Source organism: Passer domesticus, chromosome 6, assembly GCF_036417665.1.
Source record: "Passer domesticus isolate bPasDom1 chromosome 6, bPasDom1.hap1, whole genome shotgun sequence".
Lineage (NCBI taxonomy): Eukaryota > Metazoa > Chordata > Aves > Passeriformes > Passeridae > Passer > Passer domesticus.
In genome coordinates this window covers 52661793-52676378 of record NC_087479.1, presented here as the reverse complement: position 1 = coordinate 52676378, position 14586 = coordinate 52661793, and the positions used below count along the sequence as shown (strand labels likewise).

The 14586-nt window shown below is 62.9% G+C and overlaps 3 protein-coding genes across 3 annotated transcripts; all 3 read right to left on the bottom strand.

Moving 5' to 3' along the window:
• Positions 1–8: 8 nt before the first annotated feature.
• TCIRG1 (T cell immune regulator 1, ATPase H+ transporting V0 subunit a3) lies at positions 9–5481 on the bottom strand. The gene is made up of 19 exons (XM_064425553.1): positions 4732–5481; positions 4409–4487; positions 4093–4322; positions 3910–4004; positions 3699–3825; positions 3537–3619; positions 3319–3412; positions 3036–3248; positions 2490–2640; positions 2274–2413; positions 1917–2074; positions 1750–1840; positions 1550–1668; positions 1160–1373; positions 953–1057; positions 769–879; positions 562–682; positions 305–476; positions 9–211 (listed from the first exon to the last, which is right to left on the bottom strand). Exons 1-19 carry the CDS (start codon positions 4846–4848, stop codon positions 130–132), a joined length of 2502 nt encoding a protein of 833 aa, XP_064281623.1. The 5' UTR covers positions 4849–5481; the 3' UTR covers positions 9–129.
• A 1214-nt stretch (positions 5482–6695) lies between these two features.
• Positions 6696–8542, bottom strand: NDUFS8 (NADH:ubiquinone oxidoreductase core subunit S8). Its single transcript, XM_064425588.1, has 7 exons — positions 8458–8542; positions 7766–7813; positions 7619–7681; positions 7444–7533; positions 7192–7364; positions 6995–7123; positions 6696–6909 (listed from the first exon to the last, which is right to left on the bottom strand). The coding sequence occupies exons 2-7, from the start codon at positions 7803–7805 to the stop codon at positions 6778–6780; spliced, it is 627 nt and encodes a 208-aa protein (XP_064281658.1). The 5' UTR covers positions 7806–7813; positions 8458–8542; the 3' UTR covers positions 6696–6777.
• Positions 8485–14379, bottom strand: LOC135303593 (aldehyde dehydrogenase family 3 member B1-like). Its single transcript, XM_064425591.1, is given in 11 exon segments — positions 8485–9726; positions 10888–10987; positions 11165–11331; positions 11520–11906; positions 12128–12209; positions 12415–12428; positions 12431–12499; positions 12629–12749; positions 12839–12949; positions 13659–13818; positions 13973–14379. Coding segments are annotated over 11 exon segments (1812 nt in total). The 3' UTR covers positions 8485–9532.
• Positions 14380–14586: the final 207 nt, after the last annotated feature.

Below are 14586 nucleotides of genomic sequence, written 5' to 3'. Positions count from 1 at the left end.
CGCAGAGCTGGAGGGAGCCACAGGGATGGCTTTATTCACCACCAAGGAGGCTCAAGGGGTCCCAGGTAGGGGGGGCGGGAATTTGGGGCACAGCCGATGTTCCAAGCCCCTGGAATTCCTGTGGCATGGCTATTCCCAGGTGTCCGGGGCGAAGGCGAAGGGGCACAGCTTGTACCCAGCACCCACGTAGAACTTATTCTGGAACTCCACCCTGGCAAGGAGAGGGGGTTGAGGAGCGCTCTGGGGGGTCCATCACCCCCCTCCCCAGACCCATCCCAGTAACCCGTCAGCTTTGGGGGCTCACCAATGCAGGCGCAGGGCATGGAGGAAGGCAGAGAGCCCCTCCATCACCAGCAGGATGGCCACGGTCAGCACGGCGAAGGCGGCGAAGACGGGCACCAGCACCACACCGCCCACATAGCTCAGCCTCACGAAGCCATTCCGCATCACCATGGTCCACAGCACCTCCGAGAGCTCTGGGAATGGGAGGGACAAGAGCAGGAGGGGGAGTGAGGGTCTGCCCGGCTCTGAGCGGGACGAGGGGGGACTGAGGGGACTCACGGGCGTGTGCCAGGCTGAGCGCCCAGAGGCGCAGGTAGGACGCGGTGTTGGAGACGCAGCCCAGGCAGTACTCAATGGTGTGGATCGCCTGATGCATGAAGATTTCAGCGAAGTCCAAGTGCTGCAGGGAGGGAAGGGACAGGGCACATCAGCAGGGGGCACAGACACCCTTGTCCCACCACCGAAGCCCGCCTGGACGCCCCTCACCTTGGCGTCAGGGCTGTGCCCCCCGCTCTCCACGTCCTCCGTGGTGGCATTGACAGAGTTCCCAGCCTCCTGCCCCTCCAGCAGCGGCTCCTGTTCCCCCGGGGCCAGTGGCTGCACCGGGACAGCACCGACAGTGAGACCTCCTGGGGATCCCCACGGAGCCCCCCACGGCCCCTGGCCTTACCGTCCTCGGGGCACGCTGCCGGCACCACTGGTACAGCGGCGTCCCCAGGAGCAGGACGGGCACCGACGCCAGCGCCAGCACCACCAGCACCATCTGCACTGGCACCTGGGGCACAAGGACAGCATTTTGGGCTCTATCCCCACTCCTGACACCTGCTCTCCCAGCCAGGGTGGGGAATAGGTGCCTGCCAGGGCGGTGGGGTGGTACCTGCCCCGGGTAGAGCGGGAGGTTCTCGGCATTGGAGGTGAAGAGGAACATGTCGATGAAGTGGATGAGGATGCTGGGGGCCACCAGGGAGTCTGCAGCACTGAACTTGATCCACTTGTAGAAGATGAGGAAGACCAGGTAGCCAAAAAGAGCCAGGAGGAAAATCATCTCTGGGAGGAACTCCAAGACCAGCCGGTGCCGCTGCTGGAAGTGCCTGGGTGGGAGGACATTGGCTACGCTCAGCCTGTCCCTTCTCTCCCTTGCACGTCCTCAGCACCCACCGAGCTGCAGGGGTACAGGACCCCAGCTGCCACCCCATCCCACCCAGGTGAGTCCAATCCCGGTCCCCTTGGCATGACCAGAGCCCGTGGGTGCAGCCCAAGGACTCACACGTGGTTGAAGACCCCCAACACGACGCCGAAGCCCATGTGCACGATGCCCAGCACCACTGACATCTTCATCTTGAAGGAGTTCAGGAAGTTGAGGTGGTTGGTGGCCAAGCTCCAGATCTGCCACAAACAAGGTGGGTGAGACTCTGCACCACCCCAAAGAGGGTCCCCCCCTCATTGTCACCCCCATGGGACACTCACTGGGTCAATCCCAAATGGATACGGCCCTCGGAAGACGCCGGTGACATTGGGGTCCAGGGTGAGCGAGGGGTGGGTGGCGAGGTACGCAGAGCTGGGGGCAGAGCAAGGGGTGTCAGTGCCAGCAGGGGATGGGGACCCGGGCAGGGGGCACGGGGGCAGGACCCCACCTCCAGGAGGAGTGGTTAGCCATGGTGGCCACGCTCCAGGCAGAGGGGAAGATGGCAGTGGCTTTGCTGAAGCACTCGTTGTAGATGAAGCCGGTGTAGATGGAGAAGGCACCCATGAGCAAGATGAGGTAGCGCCCCTCGAAGAATGTCAGCCAGATCTAGGGGGGCAAACACAGCTCCCATGTCCCACACACCACCCTGACCCATACTGACCCTGTCCCAAGCCACCAGCCCCACCCTGTGTCATCCAACCCCATTCCCTGCCCCCAGCCATGTCCCACACCTCCAACCCCGCTCCACATTCCCAGTGCCACCCCATGTCCCCAGCTGCGTCCCAGCCCTCCATGGTGCCCCCACCTCGTTGGTGCCCTGCCGCAGGCGGGGGCTGTCCTCGTACAGCACCATCCAGAGCGCAAAGAGGAACATGAGCAGCCCGTGCCCCACGTCCCCAAACATGATGGCGAAGATGAAGGGGAAGGTGATGATGGCGTAGGGTGCTGCGGGACACACGGACTGCGTTACACAAGGTGTCCCCTCTCAGCTCCGGGCCTCGGGGGTGCCAGGGGGCCTTACCGGGGTTCACCTCCTGGTAACTGGCCACCCCATAGGCGTCCACGATGCTCTGGAAGCCGGCGGTGAACTTGTTGGTGCGGATGAGGGTGGGGGGGCTCTCCGAGGTGGGGACGCGCTGCACAAAGCACTCCACGCTGGAGCCGCTCTGGTACTGCGGGAACAGCACCCAGAACCTGATCCCGGCACCCTCCTGGAGAGCCTGCCCCTGGCACCCACCCCACAACACCCCCTTCCTGGCACCAGCCCCCAGCACCCCTTGCCCAGCAGCTGGAGCCTGTTCCTGGCACCCACCCCACAATCCCCCCCAGCCTGGCACATGCTCCACCATGATGAGGAGACAGGGACACCAAGCAACCTCTGGAATGAAGACATGGGGACACCGACAAACCCTTGACATGAAAACATGGGACACCAAGAAACCCAGGCACAAGAACAGGGGAACACAGAGCAACTCCTGCCACAAGGACAACTGAGCAGCCCCATAACAAGAACAGGGATACACGGAACAATCCCGGTGCAGGGACACGGGGACACCGAGCCACTCACAGATCCCTGGCGCAGGGCATCCTGCACTTGGGTGAGGTCCCGCACGGGGCACCAGACCTCGGCGATGAGGCACTTCTTGGTGACATCAAAGCTGCACTGGTTGAGGACGAGGTAGATGGCCTTCATCTTCTGCACCTGCACGCGCCAGGTGGGCAGCACCTGCGCCACCTTGTCCAGCACCTCCGCCAGGTACTTCTCCGTCTCCTCCAGCGTCTGTGGGCACCCGTGTCAGGGGTGGCAATCCAAGCGTGGCCCCCACATCCCCTCATGGCACCCAGCTCACCACACTGAGCTCCTGGATCTGGCCATGCAGCCTGGAAATGGCCTCCGTCCTGCTGTCCTCATTCTCCGGGTATGTGTACATCTGGCAGTGGAAGCTGGGACAGAGGGACATCGCTGTGTCAGGGTGCCAGGACTCCCCAGCCTGGCCCAGCCCCGCAGCAGGGTCCAGAGTGGGTGTTACTCAATAAACCTCCCTGTGGGTGATACATGGCCACTCACCAGTCCGAGATCTTGCGGATCTTCTGCCCGATCTGCTCGCCCCAGTAGGAGATGAGGAAGATGACCCAGGTGATGCTCTCGCCCTGGCGACAGCACAGTCCGTGTCACTCTGCTGTCCCAGCCCCCACAGCCGTCCCATCCCGCCCCCGGGCGCTGCCTCACCGTGGCAGGGTCCTCCATTGGCTCGGGCATCTCCACGAAGGAGGCCACCAGGTACCCGCGGCAGGCGCGCCACAGCAGCCGCTCGAAGGCGGTCACTCGCCACGGGTGGATGACACCGGCCACGAAGCTGCAGAGACACAGCCGGAGATGCGGCCACCCCGCGGCCCCAGAGCCCCTCTCCAGCCCCGCGCCACACCCTTCCCCCTCTCACTTGATCTTGCGCTCCAGGTGCCGGTGCAGGGAGGGGTCGAGCAGGGGCTCACGCTCCGAGAGCGCCCGTGGCCGCGGCGGGGAGCCCAGCGGGGCCTGCGGCGATGCGGAGCAGAGGGATGAGCCCGGGGGAAACTGAGGCACGAGGCAGCACCCCCAGGAGGGCGGGGAGCCCCGGACGCACCGGCAGGCTGGTGAAGCGCTGTCCCTCGCGCAGCACGTGCAGGTACTGGCGCAGGTCCCGCAGGCGGCCGCGCAGGGACGCGCGGTTGCGGCTGACCTCCCGCAGCTCCTGCGCCAGCTGCTCCGACTGCTCCTGCACCCGCAGCGCCTCCCGCGCCGCCGGCGCCCGCGGGCTCTCGGGACACGGCCCCGGCACCCGCCCCGCCGCCCGCAGCTCCTGCTGCAGGAAGGCTGCAGAACAGGGGGACACGCTCAGACGGAGGGGCCGAGCCGGGAGTGCCCCCCCCAAAGCCAGCCCGTGGCCCCCCGGCACTCACTGAAGGTTTTCTCCATCTCCTCGCAGCGCCGCACCTCGCCCACGAAGCGCCGCTGGAAGGGGCTCACTTTGGGGTTCAGCTGCGGGGTGCAGTCAAGGCATGGCCCCACACCGGACTGGGGGGTTCGGCACCCCGGGGGAACAGGCAGCCCGGGCACCAAACCCAGCCTGACCAACTTCCCTGTTCCCACGGCGCCCCAGAACACGCACCCCGAGCCCGACCGCACCAAGCCCCCTGCACACGGAGCACCCCAAACCCAGCGCCCACCCAGCCGAACCCCCTGCACCCCAGACACCCCAAAACGCGCCCCAGCCCCTACTCACGTCTCTGAACTCCAGCAGCCCGCGCTCCCCCAGCTCGCTGATGCAGCTGTAGGCAGAAGCCGACTGCAGGAAGAGCTGGGCCAAGCAAACCTCCTCGCTGCGGAACAGGGACCCCATGGCCCCCGCTCCGGCCCGGGTCAGGGCACACACCTGGGGACGGCACAGAACGGAACGGGAGGGAACGGGGCGGGATGAGAATGGGAAACTGAGAGCTTCCTCAGGCGTGAGGGAGGGAAAGGGGGACAACAGGGCAGAGGTCGCCGCGGTGTCTCGGCGGCGGAGCCGGGCTGTCCCCGCGCTGTCCCCGCGGCAAACCGGCCCGCTCGGCGACACGCGGCCGTGCCCAGCGCCGGGCTGGCAAAGTACTTTGGGAACCCCCCTTCCCCCGCCCCATTCAGCTGCCTCTGAGTCAGGGCCAGCGCATTCCCCGCCCCGGGCCGGAGCCGCTGCGGAGCCGGCCGGCCGCGCTGCCCCCCGCCCGGCCGGGATCCAGCACTTCCTCTTCCCCAGGAAGAGCCCGGCCCTGGGGAGGGAGGGACGGCCCGGCCGGCCCGGCCCCGCCGCCCCCCGGCACGCAGCGCACCCCGCACCGCTGGGGAGCGGCAGGAGCCCCGCAGCATCCCCCGAGGAGCACGGAAATGGGAAACGCTTCCTGCAGCCGGGCGGAGCCGGGAAAGCACCCGCGAGAATCAGCAGGACCACCGCACCGGTGTGAAACCGCTGTTGGTGATTACTCCAAACAACCCCCACTTGTGCAGGAGCCAGCGTGATTTGCTGGGGTCAGATTGCCACCCCCGGCGAGAAGGGGTTTGGGGTGCTACTGCCCAATCTGCATAAAACAAAGGGGGTGAATTATCACTGCTGCATCCTGCAAGGCGCAGTGGTCGTCGTTGTTGTCATGCTCTGGCCCTCCCCTGCACGACTGGCTCGGTTCTAATGCTTCCCCTCCGGAAGAAGGCTGAACGTCGCTGCCTCTCATGGCAGCTGAAAAGCATCGAAGACCCCCGAAGTGCTCCCAGACTCATTTCTGAGGCCTTTCATCAGAGGACTGAAATCTGGGCATTGCCCCCGAGCCTGATCTCATTTTAACCCATCAGACTTTGTGTTTTGTGGGCTTCTCCCACTGCAGACAGATCTAGACCATCACTTTGACCAAGGGACAACTAAATTGCAACAATCAAGTCACAAGATCTGCCAGGGGTGATTTGGTTTTTACCCTTATCTTTCAGTTCTTTTTTTCTTTTCTCCCTTTTATGTTTCTTTAAAGTAACATTTTTTATGCTTTCCTGTTGCTATATTATTGTAGATAATAACGACCAAAATGCCTACATACCTGCTTTCCACAGCCATCCAACTGTTCTAAAATAAACCCTACACATGCATACTTACAAACACCAGTCATTAAGAGTCCTTTCACTCTACTCCACCCCTGCATTACTCTCACCTTCGAGGAACAAGTCCTAACAACCGGCAGCCCTGGGATTTCCCTGCTGGGATCACTGGGACTCCCACACTGGTACCACTGCAAGACTGCAGATGTGCCAGGCACCCCAAAGTGGTACCCACTCACCAGCATCACTGGGACACCCATACCAGTACCACTGGTACCATCAGGCCCCTCTGCTGGGATCCCCCGGACCACAGGCATCACTGGGACACTCACACCAGCACCACTGGGAACCCCCCTTGCCAGGATCACCAGGGCCCCCCAACCCTGGCTGCCCTCAGAAACTGGAAATGATCTTCCCAGATTCCTAAATCCCCTCAGCACTGCCCCTCCATCCTTGCCTGCCCCCCTCCACCTCCCACACCTTTCCCTGCAAACCACCCCCTATCCCAGAACTGGTGCCAGCACCCCCAGGCCCCGCATCCCCCTCCCCAAAACACAACCACAAACCCAGGGGTGGGGTCCCCCCAAGGGTCAGGGGGTCTGACCCCAGCGCTAGAAAGGAAAAGACACGGAGTTATGGGAAGGGGCTGGCACCCACAGTGCCAGCAGAGGGGGAGAACCCCCAAACACTTTATTTGGGGGGCGGGAGGGGCCCGTCACCGGTACAGGTAATCAGCCTGGATGTTGGCTGCGATCTCGGCCTCCCACTTGTCGCCGTTGTTGAGCAGCTTCTCCTTGTTGTAGAGCAGCTCCTCGTGCGTCTCCGTCGAGAACTCGAAGTTGGGGCCCTGCCGGGGCGGGACGGGGTCACCCCTGGGGTCACCGCGGCGGGAAAGGGGAGCGCCTGCAGTGCCCCCCGCAGGCCCCGCTCACCTCCACGATGGCATCCACGGGACAGGCCTCCTGGCAGAACCCGCAGTAGATGCACTTGGTCATGTCGATGTCGTAGCGCGTGGTGCGGCGGCTGCCGTCGGCGCGGGGCTCGGCCTCGATGGTGATGGCCTGGCGCGGGGACACGGTCACGGCCAGAGCCCCGGGCGAGGAGGAGGAAGGGGAGGAAGGGGTCTCACCTGTGCCGGGCACACGGCCTCGCAGAGCTTGCAGGCGATGCAGCGCTCCTCCCCGGACGGGTAGCGGCGCAGCGCGTGCTCCCCGCGGAACCGCGGGCTCAGCGGGCCCTTCTCAAACGGGTAATTGATGGTGGCCGGCTCGCGGAAAAGGTAGCTCAGGGTCATGGCCAGGCCTGCGAGGCAGACAGAGGGGTGAGGATGCATTTGGGAAGGGGGGGTCGCCCCAAAGGAGGAGGGCGAGCGGAGTCTCACCGCGGACGAGCTCGGTCCAGAGCAGGGTCTGGGCGGCGCGGTCGGTGATGGATCGCATGTCCATGGCCGGCTCCCGCATGTTGACGTACTCTGCGGGAAGAGGGAGCTGAGCCCGCCCTGCAGGGCCCTGCCGAGGGGGCTGAGCCCCCGCGGGGGGTGGCACGGCTGTACTCACTGTAACAGTCCCTGGGGGTGCTGGTGCTGAGCGGGCGCAGGGAGCCCAGTGGGGCCAGGGGGCCTGGGGAGGGACAGCAGGGTCAGCAGGGTCGCCCTGGGGGGGTTTGGGGGTTCAGGAGGTTTGGGGGCTCCCGGGCGGCCTCACCTGCACGGGCAGCCTGGTACAGCAGTCGCAGCGCTGCCATGGCCGGTCCTGGGGTGCAGAGGGAACCTCAGCAACTACCAGAAAGGGACTGGGGCAGCCAGGGGCCCCCCACTGCCCATGGGGGACACTGGCACCCTGATCCCCACTTCTCCACCCAAAGAGACCCGGACCCCCAGGCACCCCTGTCCCAGCACTCCACAAGGGACCCCCCTAGGGACCTAAGCATCCCGTCTCCTCTACCAACCCAGGCATCCCACCCCTCCCTGCAGCCCCCTCTGAAGAGACCCAAGTGTACCCCCCAAGTATCCTGTCCACCCCCTAAAAGGGACCCATCTGTTCCCCCAGGGGACCCGGCCATCCTGCTGCCCCCCGCCCCATCCAGGGCCACCCAGGTGTCCCCTCCCACCCCTAAGGACCCAGGGGCCCTGATGTCTGCCCCCTCCAAGGGACACACATGTCCCCCCATGCCCAAACCCCAAGGGGGTTTGCTTGGCCCCCACCCACCCGTGAGGCCCCCGCGGCCCCGCTCAGCCTGCGTGCGTCCCTCGGGAGAGCACGGGGGCGGAGGGTAGCGCAGTGGCGGGGCCGCCCCCTCTGCCCCAGGCGGGATTCGGCCGGCCACCGCACGCCCCCGAGGGTGACCCCAGCCCCGGGCCGCCCCCGGGCCCCCCGGGCCGCCGTTCCCTGCTCACCTGCCCCGCGGGCCCTGCGCCGTCCTGACCCCTGGTCGCCCCCGCGGGCACTGCGCACGCGCGTGCGGCGGCGCGTCGTGGGCGGGGCGAGCGGCGGCGGACGCGCTTCTCATTGGTGGGAGTCCCGCAAAGGGCGGCATGGGCGGGAAGAAAGAGAGAGAAGCGTCGCTGATTGGTCGGAGCGCGGCCGTGCTGCGCGGCGATTGGTGGGGCGTGTCCGCGGGGCGGGCGGAAGCGGAAGCGCGTGCTCGTGGACGAGGCGCGTCTTTACGGTGGCGGCGCGGCGCCTCCCGCTCTTCCAGGGCTCCCGAGCTTTCGGTCCGGTTTCTGGAGCTGCTCCGGCCACAGGTGCCGGAAGGTCTCGGAGCTGGAGCGGCCCAGACACGTGGATTCACTGCAAAGCCCGGCTCCGCCTGTGGCGGGCTCAGCGTTGGCCCCGAGCCCTCAGCCCGGCGCGGTCCCTGGAGGCGGGCATCAGGGATGTTTCCCCTTCCCTGGTAAACTGTCTTTATCTCAGCTCCCTCGGAGGGATCCCCGTGGGATTCAGGCAGGGCAGCCCACATCCCAGCAGGAACGGGTGTCCCTTTACCGGCACAGCCAGCCCCCACAATGGAGCAGCATGGAGCGAAGGAAGCTGGGATCATGGGGCAGGATGAACGGGAACATGGAGCAAAGGACTCTGAGATCATCACGGGGCAAAGGAAACTTGGGATCATGGAGCAGGAAAAACTGGGAACATTGGGGCAAAGGACGCTGATATGATGGGGCAAAGGAAACCGGGATCATCCCAGCTCAAGGATTTGGGATCAGGGAGTTGTGGTGGACCCTCTCCAGGGTGTGGAGGAGGGGGCACAGGAGATCCCACTGCTCTGGTGGTACCAGTGGAAATAAAGCCCCAAACAGCCAGAAAAGAGGGACGTGGGACCGGAATGGAGAGAGACGTGGGGGGCAAGGGACTTTTGGGGTGCAAAAGGGAGGTGGAAGGGAATCACACAGGACGTGGAGGAACACCTTTCATTGCGCCCGGGCACCGGCACCAGCAGCAGGAGCTGCCTCAGCGGGCGGGCTGCGGCGCTCAGAGCAGGGCGCAGCCGCCCTTGCGCGGCACCCGGGAGGCGGCGCGGACGATCCCGAAGTTTTCCCGGCTGTACGGGGGGTAGCGCGGCGCGTTGAGCGGCTCCCGGCCCATCGCCCGCCTCAGGCAGCCCCGCGCGTGGGAGAAGGTGTCGAAGCTGAAGCGCCCGTGGTGCGTGCCCAGGCCGCTGTGCCCTGGAACACACAGCACGGCGTCCCGCTGCGTGGCTGCCTCTGGCCGCCCCTTGGGGCGGAGGAGCCCAAATAAAGCTCCCAGCTCTGTAAAAGCGGCACCACGGGCTCATCCGGCCGTGGGTGAGCGTCCCAGGAATGTGACACAAAGAGGACCACGGAGGTGACACCCAAGTGGATGTTTGGAGTGGGAAGATTGGGCTGGAAGGTGGAGAGATTCCCAAAAACTCTCTCCTCCGTGGATTTTACCACTTCAATTAACATGTTTAGCAGTTGGAAGTGTCACTGATGAGGTGATGGCAGCAGCAAGATGCTCCCACCGGATGAGCTTCCCTACCACAGGAATACCCTGCAAAAGACATCCCATCCATCCTGGATCCCATCCATGCTGGATCCAACCTGCTGCAAGGGGGCAAGACTGCGGGGGTGGAGAGGCACAGTGACCGAGGTGCCTTTGGCAAGGATGGATGTTGGGAGGTGGAAGCTGGCTGGCCAGGAACAAGCACAGGAAAGCCAGGCAGGCTGGCAAAAACTAACAAAATCCACACGTGATTTGGTAACAGATGGGATAAAATGCCATGAGCCAGTCAGGGTGCCTGGTAAAATGCTGACTGTGGTTGGGGTGATGCACTGGCTGCAGTGCCTCACACAGCAGCCCCAGGATAAAGGGAGGTCACTGATGCCTCCTGGCCAGCTGAGTGGGAAGAGAGGAAAAAGGGTGGAAAATTGGGAGTGGAAAACAGGAGCTGGTAGTGGAGATCATCTCATGAAAAGCAGATGTCTCCATCATGGAATCCCAGAATAGTTTGGGTTGGAAAGGACCTTAAAGATTATCCAGTTCCACCCCCTGCCACGGGCAGGAACAGCTTCCACTAGACCAGGCTGCTTCAAGCCCTGATTCCCTGTGTTGTAAGCGAGACTTTTCCATGGATCCAGGGAACAGAGAGCTTGGGACAGGGAGTATGGAGAGAAAGAACCTCAGGGTGCTCCACAGGTGTCCAGCAAAGCCCAGGAGCCCAAGGAGAAGCAAAGGGCTTCTGGAGGAGAACTTCCCTGTGGACTACTGAGCTCTCTGGAGTTGGGAGTTCCTCCTGAGATCCTTCCTGACCATGGGTGGGATCACTCCTGGCTCCCAATGGCCAGCAGTGGGGGTTTTGTACCTACCAATGCCTCCAAAGGGCAGTGAGGGCAGTGTCACATGCATCAGGGTGTCGTTGGCACAGAAGCCACCACTGCTCGTCCGCGCCAGGACCTGGTTCACCACCTGGGAGTGACAGGAAGAAAATGGGACATGGGTCTCCCACCCCATTCCACTACTTCCAAACCCAACCCATACCCCCTAACTGAGGCTGTGTGCTGTAAGGGAAACACTTGGGGCACAAACACGGCTGGTACAGCTGCCAAGGAGCACAGGGTAGCTGTAGTCCTGGCCTGGCTCTACCTTGTCATCTGAGGAGAAGGCGTAGACAGCCAAGGGCCGCTCCCTGCTGTTGATGAAGTCAATGGCCTCATCCACGCTGGCAATGATGACGATGGGCAGGATGGGCCCGAAGATCTCCTCCTGCATGATGGGATCCGAGGGCTGCACATCCACCAGCACGGTGGGAGCTGTGGAGAGGAAACCTGACAGCATCAGCCGGGCACAGAGGTGGGAGATGGCACCTGGTGATCCCCTCAGGACACACCTCCCGTACCAAAGCCCACCTGGCCAAGCACCCAGTTCCCCTCATAATCTTCTCCAAACCTGAAATGCGCTCCGTGCAAGGATGAAGATGTGAGTGACCCCCAAGCCTCACCGATGTAGCGCTCGGCCTCGTCCGTCTGTCCCCCGATGGCCACGCGCCCGCTGCCCAGCAGCCTCTGCACCCGCTGGAACTGCCTGTCACTGACAATGCGGCCGAAATCCGGGGATTCCCGGGGGTTGGGGCCATAGAAATCAGTGATGGCCTTTTGCAGGGCCGGGAGCAGCTTCTCCTGCATCTCTAAGGTGCAGAGCAGGTAGTCGGGCGCGATGCAGGTCTGGCCCGCGTTGAAGAAGCGGCCCCAGACCACGCGCCGCGCCACGTTGGTCACGTCACAGGTGTCGGACACATAGCAGGGGTTCTTGCCCCCCAGCTCCAGCGTCACCGGTGTCAGGTGCTTGGCAGCAGCTTTCATCACGATCCGCCCCACCGGGGGACTGCCTGCGGGCAGGGAAAACATGGATTGAGGTGGGAATCCCACCAGCCATCACACGGCTCTGGGGTCTGGCACTGCGTCCCACCAGACCTCAGATACACATCCCGGATCCTCCAACATATCCTGGCACACATCTCGAACCCAATCCCTGCCTTCTTAGCAGGGATGTCTGGAGGGAATCCGTCTTCCTCCTCACACAAAATCCAGGCAGGCCTGTGGGACATACCAGTGAAGAAGATGTAGTCAAACTTGTTCTCCAGCAGCCTGGTGGTCTCCGGCACGCCGCCAGTCACCACAGCAAAGCAGTCCTGCAAGGGAATTAGAAAGGCCCCCTCTTGTCACCATCTGTCCCCACCAACAGCACCCTGGGAGGCTGGGACACTGGCGGGGCATGGAGGAAGGAAGTTGGGCAGTACATGGAACCAGAGATGGTGTGGGAGGCAGGCTCAGAGCACAGCTCTGTGTGTGCAGGACTGCCCCAGCCATACCACAGGGATGGGGAGAGTGTCCCACCTTGTCCAGATATGGGGCAGCGCTTCTGCCACTAGTCTTTCTGTCTTCTTGGACACCTCAGAGGGTTTGACAATGACACAGTTCCCTGGGGAAGACAGACAGGATATTGGAGCTGTGACACGGTGACAGCCAGCCCTTCTATGGACAAAGTGCCCTCGCCAGTGCTTGGCACTGCTGGGATCCTCCAGGCCAGGGGACTGGAAGTTTGGCTCACCGGCAGCGATGGCCCCAATGAGGGGCACCAGGAAGAGGTGGATGGGGTAGTTCCAGGGTGCTATGATGAGCACCACCCCGTAGGGGTCCTTGCGGATGAAGGCAGAGTCCAGCTGCATCACCTGTGGGACATCTGCCACATCAGGTCCCACCCTGCACCACCATCCCACCCAGCTCTGCCTCCCATCCTCTCTCTCCTCCTCCCTCTCACCAGGGTCCTGTCCACCTTCTCGTCCTTCATCCAGTGGGACAGGTTGTTCAGGGTCTCATGGAGCTCGTTCTTGCACAGGAGGATCTCAGATAATTCGGCTTCAAAGGGTGGCTGCAGACACCAAGGATGCAACATGTGACCTTGGCATATCCTGCAGCTCTTATCCCAATGCTCCATGGTGTTTTGCCCAGGATTTGGGGACTGGAGCCCTCTACATCCCATGCTTGATTCGAATCCCTAAGGGCATTGAGCACCCCCTGTGTCTGCAACATGACATTTTTAAGCACTGATTGCTTAAAAATAGGAAAAATCATGCAGATCCTGTTCATCCAGACAATGGGAAGAATAGGGAGGGTGTCCAAAGGGACTAGGTTGAAGAAGAGAAGACAATGAACCCTGATTGGTATTAAGGCTCTGGCTGCAGAGCCAGGGGATCTGGGCTCAGGGAGTCACAGCCTGGGTGAGCCCCGGGGAGGAAAGGGAGTGACATCAGATCGGAAGTCCAGGGCAGGGAGCAGGGACAGAAATCTGGGATTAATTTGCCCAGGGAAGAGGGAAACTGAGGCTGGTGGGTGTGGGAATGGCTATCCATGTCAAGGGGCTCCCCACAGTGCCCTGTCTATATCAGAGCAGGGATGGACTTTGGGGTACAGTGACATGCTTCATCTCAGTCTCCCAAATCCAGAGCCTGTGAGCCCGAGGCAGAGCCCAGGCAGGGCTGGAAATCCCAATGAGAGGAGGACAAAGCACCCCCAGCTGGGCTGTGGGAGCCCCCCAGCTCCTCTGGCCACCAAGTCCTCCTGTTCCTGTCCCCTCTCACCTTGCCCAAGTCAGAGGCAGTGGCCTCCAGGATCTGCTGCTTCTTGTCATCCAGGAAGCGTCCCAGAGCCTCCAGCTGTGCCACACGGTATTCCAGGGGCCGCGTCTTCCCAGAGAGCCAGGATGCCCGCAGGTGGCTCACCAGCCCTGCATAGGGGTTCCTGCGGTGGGGACAGGGGTGTTAGAGGGATGCCAGCCCCATTCCAGCTCCTCAGAGCTCCACATCGCCCCATCCCAGCACCCAAGTGCCACTCCAGGGAGAGGATGGAGCACCGGGACCCCTCCTGCCACCCCTCTGTCCTTCCACACTCTCACCTCACAGCATCACCATGCACACTTCCGTTCCCACCATCGCCCTCAGGGGCTCTCTTGGCCTCACTCCCAGGGAGCTGCGGGAAGACAGTTCCAGTCTCCATGCTCCCACAGGTGCAGTGTGGGATGGCTGCACTGGGGTTATCAACCACAGCTTCCCTCTTCCTAGCTACAGGGTGGCTGCCAGCTTCCTGCCCTGCCCTTTGCCTGCCTGCCCTTCCCCTTGGCTGCCTGCCCAGCCACACCTCCATTCCAGCTAAAACCTCTTGGGAAACGCCCCCAACCCTCCCAGCACCCCCCAAACCAGAGGAGGGAGGGACAAAGAGAGGCTGGGAGAGAGTTTGATGCAAAGTCTTTACTACGGGCAGAGTTACACAGAGCAAAGAGCAACAGAGGAAGGAGAGGCACATTCCAAAGGAAAAGTCCGTGTGAGGGGAGATGGGACTGATGGGAGCGCTTCTCCATCAGGAAGAGAAGTTTGAACTAAGAAAAGGTTTTGGTCATTTCAGCTGTGTCCTGGAAAACGGTTTGGAGCAGAGGCCACAAGGATGCAGGAGGGGATGTCCATCCCGGCTGTCTGACATGCTCCAGCGAGGCAAAGGACACGGTGAGGAGGT